This window comes from Drosophila rhopaloa, unplaced genomic scaffold (assembly GCF_018152115.1).
Source record: "Drosophila rhopaloa isolate 14029-0021.01 unplaced genomic scaffold, ASM1815211v1 contig_115, whole genome shotgun sequence".
Taxonomy (NCBI): Eukaryota; Metazoa; Arthropoda; class Insecta; order Diptera; family Drosophilidae; genus Drosophila; species Drosophila rhopaloa.
Genome location: NW_025334990.1, coordinates 1,265,017 through 1,287,541, shown reverse-complemented (window position 1 = coordinate 1,287,541; position 22,525 = coordinate 1,265,017). Strand labels below are relative to the sequence as shown.

Sequence of the window (22,525 nt, the reverse complement as noted above, 5' to 3'; positions counted from 1 at the left end):
AATTTATAAGCTTAATATAAAATAAGAGTGGTATGTGTACAGATATAGGCCATTGTGTTTTCGGTCCCCCACATAATGCAATATATTACACTTTCATTTTTATTTGAACGATGAAGTGGCGATTTATCAATACTGGCAATGTATACTGATAAGAAATTGCCTAAGAAATGGCCTATATAAACGCCGACCCATAATACGCGAATCTATTGCGAAAATAACTCACTGAGGGCATCATGAAAGCATTCTCGATTTGGGCTTTGGCAGCTCTTTGCCTTAGTCTCGGCCAAGTGGCCAGTAGCGAAAGTAAGTAATTGATGCAGATTGTCCAGGGATTGGCGTCTTATTCCATCCATTCCGCAGAGCTGATCAACTGTTACTGGGGCACTTGGGCCAACTACCGTCCCGGCGACGGCAAGTTCACCCCCTCGGACATCGATCCCTCCCTGTGCACCCACATCAGCTACACCTTCTTCGGGATCAGCGATGCCGGCGAGTTCAAGTCCCTGGACACCTGGCTGGACATGGACGATGGACTGAGTAAGTTAAATAAAAGTTCCTTAGCTAGAACTTCTTTAAAATTATGACAACTATACCATTTCTACATAGGTTTCATTAGTCAGACGATTGCCCTGAAGCAGCGCAATCCCAAACTGAAGATTCTGGCTGTCGTGGGCGGTTGGAATGAGGGCTCCACCAAGTACTCGGCCATGGCCGCCGATCCTGCCAAGCGTGCCACCTTCGTCGCCACCTCCCTGGCCTTCATCCAACAGCATGGCTTCGATGGCCTGGATCTGGACTGGGAGTATCCTGGACAGCGAGGAGGAGCCGATTCGGATCGCGAGAACTTCGTGACTCTGCTGCGTGAGATCAAGGAAACGTGAGTGGTTATAATGGTGGGTATTTTTTGGGATAGACTAATGGATATAAATCATCATCATCAGGTATGATAAGTATGGACTGGAACTGGGTATTGCTGTGGGTGCCTCCGAAAAGTCGGCCAGCATCTCCTACGACATTCCGGCCATTTCCCAGCACCTGACCTTCATCAATGTGATGACCTACGATTTCCACATGGCTCTGGATGGCTATCTGGGTCTGAACGCTCCCCTGCCCGAGGTTACCGAGTCCATTGACTATTGGCTATCCCATGGTGAGTAGTGGAGTCTTAGGTGTCATGGCATACCATTACTAAACCAATGTTTTTCGCCCAGGTGCCCCCGCTGAGAAACTGATCTTGGGCATTGGCTTCTATGGCCACAGCTACCAGATGTCCGACAGCTCGCAGAACTGGCCCGGTGCTTCCTGCATCGGCCCCGGATCTGCCGGCGTCTACACCCGCGAGAATGGTTTCCTGGGCTATCACGAGATCTGTCTGAACAACTGGAACTCCGTTTTCGATCAGGAGAACGGTGCTCCGTATGCCTTCCAGGGCGATCAGTGGATCGGATATGACAACCCGGAGAGCATCCAGCTGAAGATGCAGCTGGTGGAGTCCCGCAACCTGGGTGGTGCCATGATGTGGTCCATCGAGACGGACGACTTCCGTGGCCTTTGTGGTGAGACCTATCCCCTGCTGAAGACCATGAACCGAGCCATGGGTAAGGAAGTGAGCGGAGGAGGTGGTGGCGGAGGAGGAGGCAGTGTAACCCCGGCTCCCACTGCCGCTCCCACTCCGACACCCACTCCCGGAGGAGGAAGTGGTGGCAACGGAGGTGGCTCCAGTGGAGACTGCTCCGAAAATGGCTACTTCTGGAGCAGCAACAGCTGCAGACATTTCTATGAGTGCGCCGATGGCATCCGATACGACTTCCAATGCGGGGAGGGACTGTATTTTGAACCCAGCACCAAAATCTGCAACTGGGAGTCGGAGGTCAATTGCCCCTATTAAATAAACAGCAAATGAAAATAAACAACACAATTGCAATAATCTGTGAAATTTAATTTTTCAAGTGGCCGCTTAAGTAATCTTATAAATCCATATTTATGACTAGACAAATCCAGATTAGATTTAATGTTCTCATAAAGCTATTTACAATTAAAATTCTTAGTCACCGTAAGCGGACTTAATGGAAAGGTATAAGATAGACCATGAGGCAACTGCAAATGATTCAATTTCAATATTGAAATAATGATAAAGAGGAAAACAACTTGTTGACTTGTTAAATAGAATCATATATGTACATATAGGTGAGGTAATGAAAAAGAACGTTAAATTGCTCGCATTGTAGTAACATGACAGAAGTATTTTTGGTTCTAAGAAAATAGTTGGAACGTTATTATGACTACAAACCTGTTATGGGGCATCGTCATTTGATTTTACAGAAATCTAAGCAACATTGTAATATTCCCTGCAAGGGTTATGTATTCAAATGATAACACGGAACAAGATATTTTTTGATTTCGTGCTATATAATAAAATTAATGATTTTAAGATTGCAAAAGATAGTGTAAGCCCTATGATATATTCTAAAATAATAATTACACAGGCCTCTAAAACGCTTATGCATATCTATGAACAATAAGATAGGCGACTCAGTAACTCGGGACTCTCCACATTCCCGTGAATATATTTACTTATAAAAGTAGTGCCAACTCTAAAAGGGTAAGTATATATAAAAGCTATGTTACACAGGCTCTATCCGGTCTATATGGACTTCAAACTGGTGATCAGTACTCCAGGATTGGTCGAACTAGTTAAATAAATAGTCTTAATGACGTAGGGATTATCGCTTTTAAAGAGGACATGTTGTGTCCTACCACTTAAATAACTAAATCTAGCTTTAATACAAGGAACGAGTTTTTTAACACCACATTTCAAAAATAAATATGCATCAAGTTATCGGTGCTTTTCCAGAGTAAGTTTTCTTTAAACTAAACGACATTTATTCAGGAACAACACGAAACTCGGAACACTTAAACAAGTCTGGTAATAAATTTAAACTAAAACTTAAGGAAGTAAGGCTTAAATCAATTCGCTTTATGTGCGATCCGCCAAAAATTGTTAAAATTTTAAGTTAGGTTAGTTTTTGTCATGGCGTCTTTTAAGTGTGTTTTAATGATAATAATATTTCTGATCTGCGGTTGTGCGGCAAAAGAGTGTAAGTAGATCGTCGTGCAATTCGTTGAGCAACCTACCAATTATCTCCGCAGATAACATCTTCTGTCAATATGATTTGGCCTCCTACTATTTCAAAGAACGCAGTCAGTTTCTTGACTGGAACGTGGACTCCAGGCTTTGCACTCACCTGGTCATTGGTTCCGGCTTAGGTATTGACGAAGAGACCGGAAAACTGAAGATCACTGACAATAATCTGCTCTTGGAGAAGAGTAAGTATAGCCATAAGTAATAGAATCGTATTCGTACAAGTCTAAGATATAGTAATTATTCAAAAACTGTACATATTTGGATAGTTATTACTTTTGTAAAATCGAATCCTATAATCGGTGTAATCTGTAGACATGCTGAGCAGCGTTAAAAATATGAAGAGTGACAGTATTAAGAAGGTGATGTTCACCGTCGGTGGATGGCAAGAAGAGTCCAAGCTGTTTTCCAGAATGACGGCGACCCCAAACACGCGGGACAACTTCTACACCTCGATGATAGAGTTCATGTACGAGTGGGGATTCGATGGTGTGCAGATAGATTGGCGCTATCCCACGCAACGCGGCGGACAGTCAGAGGACCGGAAGAACTTTGTACTCCTGCTGGAGGAGCTGGGATTAATGTGAGACTCTGGGGTAGTGTTTTATGGTCTGGTTAGAAATTTCCTCTTTCGACAGCTTTCGAGAGCACAAGTTTATCCTTATGGTAGCTGTGCTGGGACGGTTGAACAAACGAACCCTGGAAAGCTATAACATCCCCGAGATAGTAAAGAATTCCGACTTCGTCCATCTGATGCTGCACGACGAGCGGGATTCGTACCGCCTGCGCCTGGGTTACAATGCTCCGCTCCGTGGGAATGAAAATAGCGTAACAGATGCCATTAATCATTGGAAAAGGCACGGAAAGTCCCCGGAGAAGCTCATCCTGAGCATCCCGCTATTTGTGCGCTCCTACACCATGGATAAAAACCAGACGGCGGTAGGATCACCATGCAGAGGACCCGGCAACCAAACTATGGTATCCCGCCGAGCAGGGTTCATGACCTACAACGAGTGGTGCGTGCAGGAGTTCAGCTGGACGAGGAAGTTTGACAAGGTGGCCAAGGTGCCCTACGCCATGAGGGGAGATCAGTGGGTGAGCTACGAGAACGCGCAAAGCATTTGGGCCAAGATGCATCTGCTGCAGAAGCAGAAAATGGGCGGCGCCATGGCCTGGACCATCGACGTAGACGACTTCCGGGGAGCTTGTGGCGAGCGCCATGGGTTACTTCGCGTAATCTTCTCGGCGCTAGGAGACCAGAATGCCCTTACCACCGAAAAGCCCACCACCGAGGTGGCTGGACTGTGCCCACATGATGGATTTTGGCGCGATGGTTGGGATTGCCGGCTGTACTACGAGTGTCGCAATGGGGAAAGGATCTACTACGAGTGCCCCGAGGGTCAGTACTTCGACGAGTCCCAGGTCAAGTGCCGACCCGCCGCTGAGGTCAAGTGTGATAAGAAATTCGTCATTTGGCGACCGGGCATGCCCGTTTACAACTTTAAAAACATGCCGATAAACCTCAAGATCGTTGACTAGATCCCATTAATAAAGATTTTGGTTAGAAAAACAAAGGCTAGCATTTTACTGAGCTGGAGTAATCGCAGCTTTTTGTGCTTAGGTCAAAATTCAGTCCAACAGGACAGTTAAAACTGTGGGTGTTGCCCCCACTGCAGTAGTAAAACTTCGTGCAGTCGTCCGGGTCGCGAACATATCCCTCAGGAGCTCCAGCTGGACAGCGGAACCCCTCACTGGGCTTGTCATCGCTCGACTCCTGGGTCAAACCAGTGGGAGTGTTGGCGCCGAAGAGCACGCGGTTGATCTCGTGCAGCAGGGGATATCTCTGCTGGCCACATGTTCCGCGGAAGTCGTCCGACTCCAGGGACCAGATCATAATGCCTCCCAAATGGTGGTCCATCACATACTGCGCCTTGAGCGACAGGCTACGCGTGTCCTCGTAGCCCACCCACTGGCGCTGCCGGAAAGCATAGGGCACTTGTTGTGCCGACTCCCACTTCTGGGTCCACTCCTCCTGCTGCATCAGCTCGCAGAGCTCGTTGTAGCCCAGGACACCCGGTTCGCGGGAGTACTTCCCCGCAATTCCCTTTCCGATATGCGGAGATCCTGGCTGATTTCCATCGGGAGTGGTCAAGGTGAAGGTGCGCCCGTAAAAGGGAACTCCTACGACCAGTTTCTCTGGCGGAGCACCTGCCAGCAGCCAGTACTTAACTATGGCGTCCACGTTTAGTTGCTGCATTCGGCCGGTGGAATCGCTGGCATCACCAGCAGCGGCATACAAAGGGGCGTTGATGCCCACTACCTCGTCCCAAGGACCGTGCAGGTCATAGGCCATCACATTGATGAGGTCCAGATACGGAACAATGGCCGGAATGTCGTAGGATAATTCAGCGGAGAACTGGGCGGATCCTACAGCGGCACTGAGCATAAAGCTAAAGGGTTCCAGTCTAAGAATGGGTTACACTAAAAGGTCAAAGCTTGTCAAAACACATAAGAATCCCTTTTAGCTTACCCCTCTTTCAGCTCCTTCAAAAATGTAATGTAGTTAGAGCGATCCTCGTTCTCCAGACTGTGACGCTGGTTGGGATACTCCCAGTCCAGATCTAGGCCGTCGAAACCATGGCGCTGCAAGAACCTGACCACATCGTCTACGAACTTTGCTCGCTTCAAAGGATCTCGGGCCACAACAGAGAACTTTTTGGAACCCTCGTTCCAACCACCCACGGCCACCAAAGTCTTTAGCACGGGATTCTTTAGTTTAAGAGCGTTGAAGCTTTTAATATTGCCGCGTCCACTGTTATCCTCGAGGTCCAAGTAAGCGTCAATCACCCGCAGCTGACCCGTCTCCTCAATGCCCAGGAAGGCGTAGATAAGGTGGGTGCACAGGAACGGATCGATATCCTCCACGCCGAACTTGCCCAGACCAGGTCGATAAACGGACCAAGTGCCCTGGTAGCAGACAACGTGCTCTGCACGGGGATTACTCTGATAACCCGTGATGAAATAAAGGCAGCTACTTACTTGAGGAGTTGCCTTGTACGAAAGAGGATGCTCCCATCAGGATCGCCCCGAGGAGCAGCGTAACCAAACCATGTCCGTTCCCCATTTCTTAGCCACTAATTTAATGTTACCCGCAACTCGACGACTTTTATAGCATCTCGATTATTGATAAGGAGGGTATGAAGGTGTGAAATGTATTTGCGGTTGGTTTTTTTATAAGGGAAAACATAGTGTTTGCACACTTGTTGCTCAGAAGAGCATGGCAAACAACATGGGTCGCCTTGAGGGTCGGGTCTCCAAAATCAACGATAACACCTAGGGCTACGGGGTCTAGAACTTCTTGAGCTTGGCCAGCTGGTTGTTGCGCCGCAGGGCCAGTTTCCTTAGGCGTCGCCAGTACTGCTTGGTGTTGGGATCCAGTTCGTCCAGCGGGATAATGCGCTCCGTGTTCAGGGACCACAGCCAGTCGGGGTACTCAGCATCAGGTTTGATCTGATTAGATTAGATTAGTCCACATCCTAGGAATTTTAGTCAGATGGCTCACCTTGACATCCTCGCCCGTTTTCAGGTAGTTGCTACCGCACACGTAGTTCACCAGTTTGTTGGCATCCGTCTCCACGGGAATGATTTTTTTCTCCATGATGGGTCCTAGCTTTCCCAGCTTTTTCTTCTTGCCCGCTTCGGAAATTGGTTATTGTTAGTTACATATTTAATTAACTATGATGTAAAGGCTCACCTGGCGCCGCCGGTTTGACGGCATAACAACGTGCGGAGTTTCCTATCGCTGGGGCCATCAAACGCTGCCTTACCAACTGGAAAACCGCTGTAAAGTTGCTCATATTTGCTGTGTGTTTTATTTACTCCAAAATTGTCACTTTAATTGACAAACAATTGTTAAATTACTGTAAGTTATTTACAAAACTAAACGTTTTGTTGTATAATCTGCGAAATGTAAGGCCGACGATGCAGCCCTGTCAAAAAATACGGGCAGACCTAAACTGTCAGCTGGTTTATCAAAACAAATAACAATCAACGAATTTTTCCAAATAAAAAGTGATTGCTAAACACCAATTGAGTTATAAGATGTTATTAACATTAACTGAGCGCAATGAAGGCTAAACTGAAGTTTATTTCTGTCAATATTTTTGTTAGCAACAAAACTAGAGATGGACTTTTGGTAATAAATAATCAACACCAACTTTATTTTGGAATCATAAATCAAACTTATAAAAATTGTAATCCTATTTTTTGAATGATAAGCTGCAATAAAATTTATTAATTATCGCCTTGATATTTATTATATGGTTTTTACGTCAGTTATTTGGTTAGAAAAGAAAATATCGGACGAATGTCATCTCTAATGCGGCACCGGCAATAACGACTATTACACAAGTAACAACGGATAACTTGAATTAAAAATTGACAAAATGGTGAGACTAAGAATGCCCTCCAATCGTACCCTGGGAAACATTTGCGTCTACGGTGCCGTGGCCTCCATATCTGGCGTGATGTACATGCGCTGGAAGATGGAGGATCGGGTGAAATCCTGCGACTACTACAAACTGGCGCTAAAAGCTTTGCGGAATCATCGAGGAGCTGTGGGTCTCCTGGGGGAGCCCATCAAAGATTCTGGCATTGATCTGTCCAACGCCAACAACAATTGCAACGCAGAGATGGCGCATTTCGAGGTTTCCGTGCGGGGTAGCAAAGATAAAGGTAAACCAATGGAATTTTATTCCAGATAATGCGAGTAACTACAATCTTATATCCGCAGGAACTCTCTATTTCTGGGCCTCCCATCAGCCGGATAGGGGCTGGCTGATTGACCGACTGGAGCTGGAAACCAAACTTAATCCCGATAAGCGATTTCTGCTTAAGAAATCCGAAGAACTAACCTTCGGTCTGCCCGAGAGTCTTAGCAAACTGTCCGCCCAGCAAGTAGATTCCGATGTTACTCCCTCCGAAACAAAACTTTTAAACGCCGAACAAGCGGAAACGCATTCAAAGTAACCACGATTTCCGATTCAATTAGTTTATTCTCATTAAATTTGACTAATTCAAGCAATCTTAAATGTTTTATAGTTATGTTATTTTAATTACAAATTTATTGTTTTTATAAAATCAAAGTCTTCAGTTATTGTTTGTCAATGGAGAGCTGGCAAAAATGATCAGTGGTTTAGCTTAGTTAATATTCATGCTCATGCTAGGTGGTGGTGAACAATCGGGAAAGCAGAAAACTTGAATGGGTGCTCTAATAATAGCGCTTAAAATAGTCGAGAGTCGGTTGTTTGGTTTCCCGAATCGAAGAATTCGCTGGCCCATCTAGAGCGCAGATCTCGTGTTTGATTTGTTTAAAATTAGAATAATACATAGGTCAAAGGACATGATAAAATCCGCGTTTAATGCTCTTTCTTAAACGATAAAGGCGACAATTGGTGGCGATCGTGACTCAGACGAGGCAGCAGTGCATCATCGTTCACCGTCAGGCTAATGTCATCCAAATGCTTGCAATCAAATTGTCTCCGATCGTAGACGTTATAGTTATGTATATGCACTTTCGTCGTTATATAACACAGTATAAATACACGCTGTATATATATGTAGGTATATGTTCGTATGTATATAGCCAGTTACAGACATTTTATTTGGGCAGGCACCTGCCCGCTCTCGTATTCGTATTCCTGCTGCTTCTGTTTGGATGTCGTGGTGTTAATGCTGATGATCGGTTCCTATGCTCGCTTGGCCATTGCAAGTGGAAGACTGTTGGGCCGCTTCGTCGACTGTGTCCGCTCCTCTTCCGCTTGCACCTCCTGGTCTTATTGCGTCTTCAGCTCCTTGCCAATGCTGTACGAGACAATTTTGCTCCAGTCGATCTTGGTCCTGGTGATAGGCAACTGCCGGCGCATGGCCTTAAAAGTTGTGTCTGACATCGTCTGGTAGTTCTCCGAAATGGCCAGCTGGTACTCGTTCTCGGCCTCCTCGATCAGGCGGATCACCTCCTTGGCCAGCTGCTGTTCGTTGCTGACCACCACGCTCTCGCGGCACTCCTTCGAGGACACCAGCTGCACGTTGCCATCCTCGTAGTAGTGCACCTGCACCTTCAGAACGCCCTTCAGCTCGGCGGATCCGTTGCCCGCCTGGAAGCTGACATGCCACTGGGAGCGCCATCGGCCGTTCCAGTAGTTCTTTGGCTGGAACTGGTGGTCCTCGATGCAAATAGTCAGGGTGATCTGGTTCCCCTGCGCCTTTCCGAAGACTGAGCTGACCTGTGGAGTGAATTAGCTGGTTATCGAATGTAAGAGAGCTACTCTTGTGGGCATACCCCGTGTCTATAGTGACTGGCAGTGTAGGCGAGCGTCTCCAGGTCCAGAGCGGCCCTCCAGGGCTCCGCGCTGGCATCCGCCTCCACATCCTGGTAGTCGGAGGCCTCTTTCCGTAGGTGGTCGTATTTGAAGGCTTGCTTTGTGCGCGGATCGTAGAAGCGACCGTTGCCTGGAATGCAATTGCTTATCAGTGGGGGTGGAGATATCAACCAAAAGCCCAAGCATTTAGTTTGTGACTCATGCAGGGGCTTTGACCATTTATGGGTATTTGCTTATGGATCCCACTCACCCAGATCGTTGTGCTCCGATATGATGGCGTTGTGGTCGGTGCCCTCGATGCGGACCGGGGTCAGCTGATCCTTGTTATACTGGGCGAAGGCGTGGCTGGCCCCATCCTTCAGCAGGGTGTCGTTCTTAAGGAGCTCGCGCACATCGTTGAACACCTCGTTAAACTCGCCGGGCGGCGCGTGTAGGATGAAGTCCGACACGATGCGCACCTTCTCCGCATCGGTGATCGGGGTCTGCTCCATAGTTCCACTGGGTGATTCACGAATTCGGGGCAGGGGCGGTTGTTTGGTTTGGTTTGATTTCCGGTTCCCTGGGTTCTGGCTCTGACCGGGATTTCGGTGTGGCGTGCTTGGTCGTTGCGGTATCGCTCGAACTCTTTCTCAACCCTTTTAGTCGTCTCTGCAGCGATTTGCAATCTTTTTTCTCCGCAATTAATGGGCCAAGACGATGACGATTCGATTCAGTGTTTTTTTCACTCTATGCTAGTGATGGGCGATACTTATGTACCTGTACCTTCTACTCTTCATGATTGTTCTTTATGGCCGGACTCCACTGCAACATAAGCCGACATGAGAATGGCAAAGGTTGGGCGGCTCGCTTGAATTCGTTTTCAAACATATTGCCATATGGTTATTATTTTAAACAAAAAATATATACAATTATTAAGCTAATCAAAGTTCTTATTTGTCGGCACCAGAAAAAACCCGTAAGTCTTTCTAACTTGTTATTAAGTCTTTTAACTGTATTAACATCACTAAATATCATGTCAATCCTGAATGTTTTTTTTAATCTGCCAGGAAATTTAAGTTTATTTATGTTTTATTTATGATTTTGACAAAATTTTTGAGCTTTCCTAAAATAGTTTTTTCATAAGGCGAGTAAGTTGTTTTATTTAAAAGATCGAATACGTTTAGACAAAAGCACTTTCTAAGTGCTGTTTTATCAAACAACTAAATTGGGTTATGGAATTACATATATGTTTCTCCTTCTAAAACAGCCACTCGGCGATATTCTTCTTTATCATCATTTTAGTGATGTTTTAGTCATTTAAATACTTTTTAGCTTGAATTAAGAAAAAATCCAAGGCAAGCCAATTAAACAAGCTAACAAAGCCGTAAAAAGTATGTATTATAATAAAATCATATATGTATTATATTAAAATCTTAGTAAATATTTTAATCTTTTCATCTTTATTAACAAAGAACTATCTAATGAAGTTCTTTGAAACTTTTGCATAAATTAGCTTAATAAGTGTTAAGTGTCATAATTAAAAAAAACGAGGACGGAAGCTAACTTCGGCAAGCCGAAGTTTTAATACCCTTGCAGACTTTGACGAAATTGCTAAAAGTGAAAAAGTAGCGAAAGGAATAAGGTATTCATAAGTAAACTAGATTTGCATCGTTTCAAGTCAATTGCTTTTATACTGCAAAAATGTCATATACAAAAGGGATACTTTCGCAGCCTTTAACAATTTTTCCTATCTCCTTTAAGATATAGACTTCCGAGCGGCAAGCGCTTTTACCCTAATCAAGATATGCGAAAATAAATAAGAATTGGAAAATTTTATGTAAGTAGCTTACACACTGCGCGAAATATTCTGATAATCATCAAATTTGGACCGATTTCACCCTATTGTTCCTATGGGAGCTATAGGATATAGACGTCCGATCGGCACGCGCTTTCACCTTGATCAATGTATGCATAAAAAAAATAGGATTTGGAAAGATTCATGTCAATAGCTTGTATACTGCGTGAAATATCCTAAAAATCATTAAATTTTAACCGATTTTACCCTTTTGTTCCTATGGGAGCTATAGGATATAGACGTCCGATCGTCACGCGCTTTTACTCTGATCAAGGTACGCATAAAAAAAATAAGATTTGGAAAGATTTATGTCAATAGCTTTTACACTGCGCGAAATATCTTCCATTCTTGCAAGTTATATCCGATTGTTCCTATGGGAGCTATAGGATATAGACATCCAATCGGGGCGGTTTTCAAACTTGATCTGCGTACACTTGTTTTAGGACGACTGTGAAAGTTTCAGATCGCTAGCTTTTAAACTGAGCTCGCAAACGGTATTGAAACAGACGGACAGACGGACGGACGGACAGACGGACAGACGGACATGGCTATATCGACTCCCCTATTGATCCTGATCAAGAATATATATACTTTATAGTTACAAACTTCTGACCAAAATTATAATACCCTCTGCAAGGGTATAAAAACTTAACTCATCCAAAATTTAGTGCATCTGAAAGTTTCTCTTATAATAACCAATAATCCTTAACAGGCAAGTGCGAAAAAGAAAGACTCTAATTAATTTATGTTATTTCAAGAATTTTAAATGGCATAAAATAAATTTGTTTTCGGTCACTTCCGCACCAACTTATCATTTCTTTCAAATATCATGTCCAAAATTTATTTTTTAACTTTAATACAAAATAGTTGTTACTTACACTATTTAGAACTCTTAAATGCTTAACATTTATTTTTAAAATAATATTATTCACATAATTTATTAATTTTTCTTAATCCACATTACAGTAAATAAATGTATATGATATGGGAATCGAAAATTTAAAACAATAGGTACATTTAATTGGTATATGCATGAAGTGAGTCGCACTTGTTTTCAATATGGGAATCTTTTCATCATACTTCTTAAGTCACCCCTAATAAAGATCGGAAACCTATGGCTAAAAAATGAAATCCCAAGTATTTTTGTGACGACTTTTAGCATGAGCTTAAAAAAACCACAGTCATCAAAACAATAAAGGAAAGAATAACATATCGTATATTTAAGGATAGTCAAAAAATGTCACGGTGTAAATATTTATTTTTTCGAAAATATATCGAAGTTAGCCATGTTTTTTGGCGGAAAACGTCAATTACTTATCGATGTTGAAAAAACTGTTACAATAAAATTTGAATTGTGTTGTCTTCAACTTCGAATGGTGCTTTATTTAATTCACTAAAAGCGTTCGATTGGGGGGTGCTTGTAATGTTTGTATTGGTAAATAATAAATATGAAATATTTGTTTTTTTAGAATTTTTAAAACTTTTATTTATATATTTCGGCAGACTAGCAAACTTATTTTACAGTGCTATGATCAATATGCATTTTGCACTGGATTAACAGTGCGTTATAGCTGGAGTGGAAACTAATAGAGTGCGAAAGAACTGGAGTGCAATAGTTAACGTGAGCTAGAACTGGAGTGAGATTATTGATACTTGTTAGAGACGAAAAAAGAGCGATGACTCCCCGACAAACATCGATATGCCGATTTCCTGAAAACATCGATTACATCGTTGTCGGCATCGACGGTCTTCCACCATCACTAGCGCTAACTGCCGCTCACCGCTCAATTTTTTTGTTGCTTTTGAATTGGGCGGTTGGCTCGCGCGTCGATCGCAGTTTCAAAATCGGTTTGCTCTCGCAGCTTCGCACTTACTCGCGAACAAAACGATCACAGTGAACAAACTTCTGTTTTGCGATCTAATTGAAGAATTTAATTCGCCAAAGTGTACAAATCGTAACGAAATTTCTGCGAAAAGTGCCTTTTTTAACCAAGAGTTGGTAACACACATACCAACGCAGGGACCGAGGCACACACAAATGCGCGCGCTAGTGGTGTGCGTGTAACCACTTTTTTACCTGGTCTTACCTGTTTGCGAAGCGAAAGAGAGAGGGCGAGGGAGAGAGAGAGTGCCAAAGCGGACGAGTGAAAGATAAAAGTGAACGAAATAACTGGATGAGCAGCTGCATCGAAATCGGAATAAGTCGGTTTACAATCACAGGGCGCACTGTACGAGTTCGATTTCGATTGAATAGATAATTGAGCGGTTGCCATGAAAATGCAGTCCAAACAAACGGCACACTGAGAAAAACGAGAAACGAGAAAAGTGCAAATAGAAATAGAAGTGGCAATACAAACAGAGCACGTAAAAGTAAAGGTGTGCCGAAGTGTGAGTGAGTGGACAAAATAATACTGGGTGATTCACAAATAAGTGCTCAAAAGTAGTGGTCCGGCTGACAAAGAGTGTTAGAGATGGCGGATCGCCGCTAAGGAGCATGTCCACCAGTGTCCAGCGATTGTCCAGAAGCCACTGCATCATCATGTCGGTGTCCCAACAGGCCGGCGACCTCAATCCCGCTCAGCAACAGACACACCAGCAGCACAAGCGAAAATGCCGCGACTTAGGCCGACGACTAATCCCCGCGAGACCACTTGTGGCCGTCCTCGTGGCGCTCAGTATCCTGTCACCCGCCCTCGCAATCCTATCGCCGCCAGGCCAGAACTTCACCGACAATCGAAAGCCCGCCTTCAAGAACTGCGCCGGATACGCTCCCAAGGTCAAGGAGGAGCAGCCGGAAAACACCTACGTGCTCACCGTGGAGGCAGTAGACCCCGATCCCGAACAGGTCATCCGCTACAGCCTCGTCCAGTCGCCGTTCGAGCGACCTAAGTTCTTTATCAACCCCAGCTCGGGCGTGATCTCCACCACCCACACCTTCGACCGCGACGAGCCGATCCACGAAAAGTTCGTCTTCGTCACTGTCCAGGCCACGGATAATGGCCTGCCCCCGTTGGACGACGTCTGCACCTTCAACGTGACCATTGAGGATATCAACGACAATGCTCCGGCCTTCAACAAGGCGCGCTACGACGAGTCCATGTCGGAAAATGCCCAGGTGAGTGTAGGGCCTTAGAGTTGGAGTCGGCTCACTCTGTCCGTCACTGCTTGCCAAACTCGCGGACCCCGGATTACTGCGGTTTGGCCAAGTTAGTGGGTCGGTGCCAGAGTGATGTCATTTCGTTCGATTTTGCTCCCCTCCTGTGATGTCATGTACCCAGTTCAACTAAATTTTCAACCATTAAAAAATGGAACCTGGGTTTTGGAGTATGTCTTAGGGACTTAACTTAAAAAATTGGATTCTGATGCAAACGTTCCTAAATGCAAAAACAGTTATCCAAAATCTTGCCTTCAAAGGCGTATTATTTTTTTTTGAGTATTAAGTTACTTCCAGACAAAAGGTTTAAAAAAAACTCCACTTAGTCGTAAATGCATTACGAATTTGTTATATTACATTAAAATGGCGAAAATTTTATTTTTCTGGATTTCAAAAAATGTATAAAATATCATTAGAAATTGGTTCACAAACAATTTTTCTTTTAACAAAAATTTAAGTACAATTAAAAAAAAGCAAATTGACATATTATATTCCAATAAATCCATATAATGTGTTTTTAGGGAATTTGCTAACCATTTGGTAGCCTAAGGTGCTCGTTTTTTTATGTTTACCTTCAGGAATTTATCATTCCCGACGTCCGTCCTCCGTCCATTGGGCAGCCATTCCAATAGACAGACGCCCCAACTGTCGCGCGTCCTGCAGTCCTACAGTGTTAATTAACCAGTCGGCCAGTTCATGGGCGAACATCTTCTTGGGCGGAACTAGTTTTTGCTTGGCGTAGGAGGGCGACCACTTAAGACGGGTTTTAGGTTCATTGCTCGCCCGGCTCGATACTAGAAACCTTGAAACCCTTCCCAACGCCCTGTGCCGGCTTTTCTTTTACGCCATTTCCATGTTTGCGACTAGAAAAACTTACCGTCGAACCAAATAACACAAGGCAAGCCAACCGACGAGCAGAGGAGTGGGTTAAAAACTAAATTTAGAAAAATACTCGTAGGGGAATAATTTTCGGAGTAGATATACAAATTACGTCAGAAAAATACAATATATAATAATGTATAGGAAAATTATTTATACTTTAAGATAAAAACGTTTTAGATTCACATTAGGAAGCTAATATTCCGTTCATTCAGTAATATTTACAAGTTTTTAGAATAAACAAATTAAAAAACAACTTCCCAAACGTATTAAAACAAAAAATTAGAATTTTCACAAATTAAATAAAATTAATAGAAAACAGAATCTTCCAGAAATAATATTAAACCTCCAATTGTTTGTAAATACTAGTGCTTCGGCAACGTTTGATCCTATTAACGCCTTTGTGCCTTCCCTATTCGAATTTTCTCTTTTTATGCCTTCAGCAAATGCTGTTTTTTTTAACAAAGCTTTGTCAGCAGCTAAATTTCCGCGAAAAGGTTTCAGTTTAACTTAGCCTTTGGCTCAGGTAGCATTGAAAAAAAGAGGTCGAGGGAAGAACAGCGGGGACATGTGTTTGCTACTAGTTTGGGCAAACTTGCAGGAAAGTTGAGCTGGCGGAAGGAAACCAGAAACCCCAAATATCTTTGGCCTTATCTTTACCTTTTACTTGCAGCCCGACGCGGTGGTGATGTCTATCAGCGCCAGTGATTTCGACGATGGAAACAATAGTTTAGTCGAGTACGAGATTCTGCGGGAGCGCGACTTCCAGTATTTTAAGATCGACAAGGAGTCGGGTATTATCTACCTGAAGCGATCGATTGACAAGCGACCCGGACAGTCCTACGCGATAATCGTGCGTGCTTACAACGTTGTTCCTGATCCGCCCCAGGATGCGCAGATCGAAGTGCGCATCCGGGTGGTGGAGTCTTCAATCAAGCCGCCGTCCTTTGTGAATCCCATCGACACGCCCATCTACCTGAAAGAGAATATCAAGAACTTCACACATCCAATCGCCACATTGCAGGCAGTATCCAATATGCCGGACAAGCCGGAGGTGATTTTCGAGCTAAATACCGGCCGTACAGAGCAGACGAACAGTAAAAACACGTTCGTGTTCAATCAGATCGGCAACGAGGTGACCATTAGCCTGGGCAAGACACTGGACTACGAGGCCATCACGGACTACACGCTGACCATGATTGTGCGCAACACCCACGAACTGGGAACAGAGCATCAGATCAAAATCCAGGTGGAAGACGTTAACGATAATATCCCGTATTACACGGAGGTGAAATCGGGCACCATTCTGGAGAACGAACCGCCCGGCACGCCCGTGATGCAGGTGCGCGCCTTCGACATGGACGGCACTTCAGCCAACAATATTGTTTCCTTCGAGCTGGCCGACAACCGGGAGTATTTCACTATCGATCCCAATACGGGTAACATCACTGCTTTGACAACTTTCGATCGCGAAGAACGTGATTTCTACAACGTTAAGGTGATTGCCAGCGACAATTCACCGTCGAGTTTGTTTGATAATGGCGAGCCAAACCGTGGCCACCAGGTGTTCCGCATCTCCATTGGCGACAAGAACGACCACAAGCCGCACTTTCAGCAGTTAAAATATCTGGCGGAGAGGCTGCTTGAGGACGCCAACACCAATACCGAGGTGATTGAGGTGAAAGCCGAGGACGAGGACAACGCGTCACAGATCCTCTACAGCATCGAGAGCGGCAACGTGGGAGACGCCTTTAAGATTGGCCTTAAGACTGGCAAGATCACGGTCAACCAGCGGTTGGACTATGAAACGATAACCGAGTACGAGCTGAAGGTGCGGGCCTTTGACGGAATTTACGACGACTACACCACGGTGGTGATTAAAGTCGAGGACGTAAACGACAACCGGCCGGTTTTCAAGCAGGACTACAGCGTCACAATCCTGGAGGAGACCACCTACGACGACTGCATCCTCACTGTGGAGGCCTACGATCCGGACATCAAGGATCGCAACGCCGATCAGCATATTGTTTATTCGATTTACCAGAATGACGGCAATCGCTGGACGATAGACAACAGTGGCTGCCTGCGGTTGCTCAAGACGTTGGACCGCGACCCACCCTACGGCCACAAGAACTGGCAGGTGCTGGTCCAGGCTAGCGACGAGGATGGCGTGGGCACCACGGCCAGCACAGTGAAGGAAGTCACGGTCACTTTGAAAGATATTAACGACAACGCCCCGTTTCTGATCAATGAAATGCCCGTTTACTGGCAGGAGAACCGCAACCCCGGGCATGTGGTGAAGCTACTGGCCAATGACTACGATGACACTCCGGGAGCGGGCAACTTCACCTTCGGCATCGACAGCGAGGCCTCGACGGACATCAAGACAAAGTTCAGCATGGATGGGGACATTTTGCACGCTAACGTGCAGTTTGATCGGGAGGCCCAGAAGGAGTACTTCATCCCCATTCGCATCAGTGATTCTGGGGTCCCGCGGCAGAGTGCGGTGAGCATCCTGCACCTGGTTATTGGCGATGTCAACGACAATGCCATGTCTGAGGGCTCGTCGCGCATCTTTATCTATAATTACAAGGGAGAGGCGCCGGAAACCGACATTGGTCGCGTGTTCGTCGACGATCCGGATGACTGGGATCTGGAGGATAAGTACTTCGAGTGGAAGGACCTTCCGCACGACCAGTTCCGGCTGAATCCCAGCACGGGAATGATCACCATGCTGGTTCACACCGCCGAGGGAGAGTACGATCTCCAGTTCGTTGTGACCGAGGAGTCAATGTATGTGCCTCGTCACTCTGTGGATGCTGATGTCACAGTGGTGGTCCGGGAGCTGCCCGAGGAAGCTGTGGACAAAAGCGGAAGCATTCGATTCATAAACGTAACCAAGGAGGAGTTTATTAGCGTGCCGCGTGACAATCCGGAATCCCTGTCTCTTAAGGATCGCCTGCAGCACTCCCTGTCCACGCTGTTCAACACCTCGGTGATCAACGTGGATGTGTTCACGGTGCTCCAAAACGAGAACCATACGCTGGATGTGCGCTACTCCGCCCACGGGTCGCCCTACTATGCCCCAGAGAAGCTCAACGGGATAGTGGCCCAGAACCAGCAGCGTTTGGAGAACGAACTCGACCTGCAGATGCTGATGGTGAATATCGACGAGTGTCTTATCGAGCGGTTGAAGTGCGAGGAATCGTGCACCAATGAGCTGCACAAGAGCTCGGTTCCATATATGATATACTCAAACACCACCTCGTTTGTGGGCGTGAATGCCTTTGTCCAGGCGCAGTGCGTGTGCGAAGCTCCTTTGATGAGACGCTGCCTTAACGGAGGATCTCCGAGGAGCGGCGAGAACGATGTGTGCAACTGCATAGACGGATTCACCGGACCCCATTGCGAACTCGTCTCCGTGGCCTTCTACGGCAGCGGCTATGCCTTCTACGAGCCCGTCGCCGCCTGCAACAATACTAAGATTAGCTTGGAGGTCACGCCCCAGATTGACAAGGGTCTGATCATGTACCTGGGACCACTGAACTTCAATCCTCTGCTGGCAATCTCTGATTTCCTAGCTCTGGAGCTGGATAACGGCTATCCGCTGCTGACTGTGGACTACGGATCGGGCGCTATACAGATCCGGTACCAGCACACTAAGATGGTGCCTGACCGCACCTATCAACTTGATATTATCCTACAGCGCGGAAATGTCGAGATGGTGGTGGACAACTGCCGGTTGTCAACGTGTCAGACTCTGGGCGCCCCAATCCTGCCCAATGAGTTCCTAAACGTAAATGCCCCGCTGCAGCTGGGCGGCACTCCGGTGGATCTGGAACAGCTGGGAAAGCAGCTAAACTGGACGTACGTGCCCACCCAGAAAGGATTCTTCGGGTGCATTCGCAACCTGACTATCAACGAGCAGACCTACAATCTGGGAATGCCCTCCCTGTTCCGGAACATCGACAGCGGTTGCCAGCAGTCCGTGGCCGTGGCATTCAGCTTCGGGATAGATCGCAACTTCATCATCGCTATCATCGTCTGTCTAACGCTGCTGCTGATCATCCTGCTGGCCGTCGTGGTGCAGAAGAAGCAGAAGAACGGCTGGCACGAGAAGGACATCGATGACATCCGCGAGACGATCATCAACTACGAGGACGAGGGTGGCGGTGAGAGGGATACGGAATACGACCTGAACGTCCTGCGCAGCCAGCCCTTCTACGAGGAGAAGCTCTACAAGGATCCGCATGCGCTCCAGGGGAGCATGCGCGACCCCAACGACATACCGGACATCGCCGACTTCCTCGGCGACAAGAAGGAGAACTGCGACCGGGACGTGGGCGCCACCACCGTGGACGATGTGCGGCACTATGCGTACGAGGGTGACGGCAACTCCGACGGCAGCCTGTCCAGCCTGGCGTCCTGCACCGACGACGGCGATCTCAACTTCGACTACCTGTCCAACTTTGGACCGCGCTTCCGCAAACTGGCCGATATGTACGGCGAGGAGCCATCGGACACCGACTCCAATGTGGACGACGACCAGGGCTGGCGCATCTAGAAATCTTTGCCAGCCACGGGTTGAGGATGACGTAGAAATGAAAAGACTTTTTATATACTAAGAGTTGTACGAATGTTGAAAGTGTCGGGACAAGGTGCCGGCCTAGCCGGCTCCAAAGTCTATTCAAGAGATATATATAGGTAAACTATATATTATATATATATATATAAATATATTTTTATGGAGGAGTATTGCAAGGGCCCAGGGGAACACGTTTTTGTTTTTTGTTTTGTAAATGCAAAAAGTGATCTTGATCTTACGTAAACGAACTATAATAACTAAAACTAACACTAATGTAGCCAAGCAACTGCGAACAAACCACAATTTTCTGCAGAACTGTTATTGCTTCGATTCCACATACTAGGGAAAACATATTATCAATTATCGAAACTAAATAGAAATGCAAATGTCCAGCGACCGAAATATTCCTATGAAGCGAATTCGAAATCAGTATGCATTTTTAATTGCATAAATATATATTATCCCAACACTAGTTAGTAGGTTATTTTAGAATTTATGTTAGCTGAAAATGCATTACACAACGTAATATGAAGAATTATATCGCGGTAGGGCCTAGACAAGACAGATCTTCAATTAGAATTCGTTAAAACTTCCGAACTAAAAGAAATTCACACAAAATCAAAGGGGAAACTCTATTTGATAAGACAAGTCGGTATACCTAAGTTATCACTTTAATCTTAATTTATCTAGAACTGTAAATCCAATCAATAACACCATAAGTTCTTAGGGTTGTCTTCTAGTACATGTATAAATCAGTTTAACCTAGTTTAAACTTATCGAATCGAGGGAGACCTAAACTCTTCCTGTAATTATGAACGTAACATGTGTGCAGATATATCCATGTTATATTAAAAGGGATATATAATATATATATAAATATAGAGACATATATGTAAGTAAAAATGTTCAATAAATCAATGCGATATGTATTTTTGTAAGTCTTTTTCCGTATTTACTAAGACTCAAGTAAGCCGTGAGGGGGCATTTTTTACATGCCAAGGCGATCCAACATAACAGTGAAAAGCTGAAATACTTTATTTATATATAGTACATATTAATTAATTGTATAATTTACAACAATCGTAAGAGCCACACAAAGACACAGTAATTGTGTTAAAATAAAAAACATAATAAAACCGAATATATTTCTGTGTTGATCACTTAACGGGCGAGATAACCGATTGAGGAAGCGAATCAGACTGGAAAGCGATCTTTTCGATCGGAGGTGCCATACAGATCCAGACATCTTTGACAGCGAGTCAGTCCGAAAAGACCCGCTCCCTGGATTTTATTAGAAGTAATGAAAATGTACACAAGTGCTCAAACTAGCTATGTTTGCTCTTCGCCAGACACACATAAATAAATAAATATATATGTGCCTGTTGGTATATAGGCGTGTATATAACTGTAAGTCATTGACTGAGGCGTCGGCGAACGCTACTGTAAACTACAGCCGGAGGAAAAGCGTCATTATCTTATCAGCAGAAAGTAGGTTACGCTTGCCTTTGGATTCGTTGGGTTTGAAAAAAATCGATTGCGGCACAAGTCAATGAACAAAATTGGAGCGGTTCAATGGGTAAACGAGTGGCAAGTGGAAACGAAAATGTGTATTCATTGCAGCAGGTGCAGTTTTATTCTCTACAGCTGCATTTTTGTATCTAAGATCGCTGCTGCCGCAGAGAACTTCATTAAGATTTGCATGTCTGATATGTCAAGGCGTCCAAGGGTAACTGTTAGATATGATTCTGGTCCCGAGTAATATGTGGCATCTGCTGTCTGGATGGTTCGAAGAGCGGAAAAAATTAGTATATATCTACTTAACTGGCTTGAAAAATATAAATAAAAATTTCTTGGTGAATACTTAAACAATTTCAGGCTGCAAAAGCATCTCTTAATTTGTTTTGAAGCACAAAAGAGCTTAAAATTCCAGGGAAATTAAAATTCAATTTACTCTTCAAACATATCATTTTGAAAGCCACCGAAGTCTTGAAGAAACTTGAGCAGGCCTTCAAGTGTCTTTCACTTTAAAAGATTCGAAGTGATAAACATGTATAGATGTCAAGAGTCCATCAAATATTCAAATTTCGGATCAATTAAATGCATCCTCAAGTATGAAGCACTTCGAAGCCAAAGCCAAAATTTCTTGGTATCGAAATGCGTACATTGCGGAAATGCCCGCCAGAAAAAATCGATCTCCCGACGACAGATGTCTTTTCAATTTCGGAGTTAAGGCTTGAATTCCATCAGAAAAAACAGCAAAATTTGTGCCGGACATGCCGACGTGAGGTTTCACCGGCAACATGTGGCTCTGGGCCGAAGATCCAGAGGAAGCGCAGAGAACAGGCGAAAATCGGCAAGAAAAATGGTTGAGTAATCAAATAACTTCTTCTGGCTACCTGCGCAGCTGCAGCTGCCAACGCACTCCTCAGGTGTGTATGGGCCCGATTCTGTGGCCCCTGGGATGTTTGGCCAGTGGATTAACATAGCAGGGAGGTGGAATCCCGACAAGGTGAAGAAACAGGCAGGGTCGGAAGAACCCAAGCCAAGATGA

The 22,525-nt window shown here is 45.0% G+C and overlaps 7 protein-coding genes across 7 annotated transcripts; 4 read left to right on the top strand and 3 right to left on the bottom strand.

The window, feature by feature from the left end:
* The first annotated feature begins 197 nt into the window (after positions 1-197).
* LOC108050207 (acidic mammalian chitinase) lies at positions 198-1,921 on the top strand. Its single transcript, XM_044457238.1, has 5 exons — positions 198-303; positions 361-537; positions 607-877; positions 942-1,150; positions 1,212-1,921. Exons 1-5 carry the CDS (start codon positions 234-236, stop codon positions 1,886-1,888), a joined length of 1,404 nt encoding a protein of 467 aa, XP_044313173.1. The 5' UTR covers positions 198-233; the 3' UTR covers positions 1,889-1,921.
* A 960-nt stretch (positions 1,922-2,881) lies between these two features.
* Positions 2,882-4,716, top strand: LOC123037272 (chitinase-3-like protein 1). The gene is made up of 4 exons (XM_044457235.1): positions 2,882-3,098; positions 3,151-3,327; positions 3,458-3,725; positions 3,781-4,716. Exons 1-4 carry the CDS (start codon positions 3,032-3,034, stop codon positions 4,679-4,681), a joined length of 1,413 nt encoding a protein of 470 aa, XP_044313170.1. The 5' UTR covers positions 2,882-3,031; the 3' UTR covers positions 4,682-4,716.
* LOC108050209 (chitinase-3-like protein 1) lies at positions 4,704-6,268 on the bottom strand. Its single transcript, XM_017131772.2, has 3 exons — positions 6,182-6,268; positions 5,673-6,129; positions 4,704-5,607 (listed from the first exon to the last, which is right to left on the bottom strand). The coding sequence occupies exons 1-3, from the start codon at positions 6,264-6,266 to the stop codon at positions 4,719-4,721; spliced, it is 1,431 nt and encodes a 476-aa protein (XP_016987261.2). The 5' UTR covers positions 6,267-6,268; the 3' UTR covers positions 4,704-4,718.
* A 54-nt stretch (positions 6,269-6,322) lies between these two features.
* On the bottom strand, positions 6,323-7,316 carry LOC108050212 (39S ribosomal protein L54, mitochondrial). The gene is made up of 3 exons (XM_017131775.2): positions 6,897-7,316; positions 6,705-6,838; positions 6,323-6,652 (listed from the first exon to the last, which is right to left on the bottom strand). The coding sequence occupies exons 1-3, from the start codon at positions 6,997-6,999 to the stop codon at positions 6,491-6,493; spliced, it is 399 nt and encodes a 132-aa protein (XP_016987264.2). The 5' UTR covers positions 7,000-7,316; the 3' UTR covers positions 6,323-6,490.
* A 177-nt stretch (positions 7,317-7,493) lies between these two features.
* On the top strand, positions 7,494-8,225 carry LOC108050211. Its single transcript, XM_017131774.2, has 2 exons — positions 7,494-7,876; positions 7,935-8,225. Exons 1-2 carry the CDS (start codon positions 7,588-7,590, stop codon positions 8,168-8,170), a joined length of 525 nt encoding a protein of 174 aa, XP_016987263.1. The 5' UTR covers positions 7,494-7,587; the 3' UTR covers positions 8,171-8,225.
* On the bottom strand, positions 8,177-10,259 carry LOC108050210 (F-actin-capping protein subunit alpha). Its single transcript, XM_017131773.2, has 3 exons — positions 9,773-10,259; positions 9,483-9,652; positions 8,177-9,426 (listed from the first exon to the last, which is right to left on the bottom strand). Exons 1-3 carry the CDS (start codon positions 10,011-10,013, stop codon positions 8,977-8,979), a joined length of 861 nt encoding a protein of 286 aa, XP_016987262.1. The 5' UTR covers positions 10,014-10,259; the 3' UTR covers positions 8,177-8,976.
* Positions 10,260-13,140: 2,881 nt separating this feature from the next.
* On the top strand, positions 13,141-21,115 carry LOC108050208 (DE-cadherin). Its single transcript, XM_017131771.2, has 2 exons — positions 13,141-14,471; positions 16,063-21,115. The coding sequence occupies exons 1-2, from the start codon at positions 13,851-13,853 to the stop codon at positions 19,951-19,953; spliced, it is 4,512 nt and encodes a 1,503-aa protein (XP_016987260.2). The 5' UTR covers positions 13,141-13,850; the 3' UTR covers positions 19,954-21,115.
* The last annotated feature ends 1,410 nt before the right edge of the window (positions 21,116-22,525 follow it).

Coding starts and splice junctions, on each gene's coding strand:
- LOC108050211 (XM_017131774.2), top strand. CDS start 7,588: ATGGTGAGACTAAGAATGCCCTCCAATCGTACCCTGGGAAACATTTGC. Junction 7,877..7,934: donor GCGGGGTAGCAAAGATAAAG/GTAAACCAATGG, acceptor TTATATCCGCAG/GAACTCTCTATTTCTGGGCC.
- LOC108050210 (XM_017131773.2), bottom strand. CDS start 10,013: ATGGAGCAGACCCCGATCACCGATGCGGAGAAGGTGCGCATCGTGTCG. Junction 9,653..9,772: donor ATCGGAGCACAACGATCTGG/GTGAGTGGGATC, acceptor ATTGCATTCCAG/GCAACGGTCGCTTCTACGAT. Junction 9,427..9,482: donor CCAGTCACTATAGACACGGG/GTATGCCCACAA, acceptor TTCACTCCACAG/GTCAGCTCAGTCTTCGGAAA.
- LOC108050207 (XM_044457238.1), top strand. CDS start 234: ATGAAAGCATTCTCGATTTGGGCTTTGGCAGCTCTTTGCCTTAGTCTC. Junction 538..606: donor GGACATGGACGATGGACTGA/GTAAGTTAAATA, acceptor ATTTCTACATAG/GTTTCATTAGTCAGACGATT. Junction 1,151..1,211: donor TGACTATTGGCTATCCCATG/GTGAGTAGTGGA, acceptor TTTTTCGCCCAG/GTGCCCCCGCTGAGAAACTG.
- LOC123037272 (XM_044457235.1), top strand. CDS start 3,032: ATGGCGTCTTTTAAGTGTGTTTTAATGATAATAATATTTCTGATCTGC. Junction 3,099..3,150: donor CGGTTGTGCGGCAAAAGAGT/GTAAGTAGATCG, acceptor TTATCTCCGCAG/ATAACATCTTCTGTCAATAT. Junction 3,328..3,457: donor TAATCTGCTCTTGGAGAAGA/GTAAGTATAGCC, acceptor TGTAATCTGTAG/ACATGCTGAGCAGCGTTAAA.
- LOC108050209 (XM_017131772.2), bottom strand. CDS start 6,266: ATGGGGAACGGACATGGTTTGGTTACGCTGCTCCTCGGGGCGATCCTG. Junction 6,130..6,181: donor CGTACAAGGCAACTCCTCAA/GTAAGTAGCTGC, acceptor ATCCCCGTGCAG/AGCACGTTGTCTGCTACCAG. Junction 5,608..5,672: donor TTGAAGGAGCTGAAAGAGGG/GTAAGCTAAAAG, acceptor ACCCATTCTTAG/ACTGGAACCCTTTAGCTTTA.
- LOC108050212 (XM_017131775.2), bottom strand. CDS start 6,999: ATGAGCAACTTTACAGCGGTTTTCCAGTTGGTAAGGCAGCGTTTGATG. Junction 6,839..6,896: donor CGTCAAACCGGCGGCGCCAG/GTGAGCCTTTAC, acceptor CAATTTCCGAAG/CGGGCAAGAAGAAAAAGCTG. Junction 6,653..6,704: donor AAACGGGCGAGGATGTCAAG/GTGAGCCATCTG, acceptor TAATCTAATCAG/ATCAAACCTGATGCTGAGTA.
- LOC108050208 (XM_017131771.2), top strand. CDS start 13,851: ATGTCCACCAGTGTCCAGCGATTGTCCAGAAGCCACTGCATCATCATG. Junction 14,472..16,062: donor CCATGTCGGAAAATGCCCAG/GTGAGTGTAGGG, acceptor TTTTACTTGCAG/CCCGACGCGGTGGTGATGTC.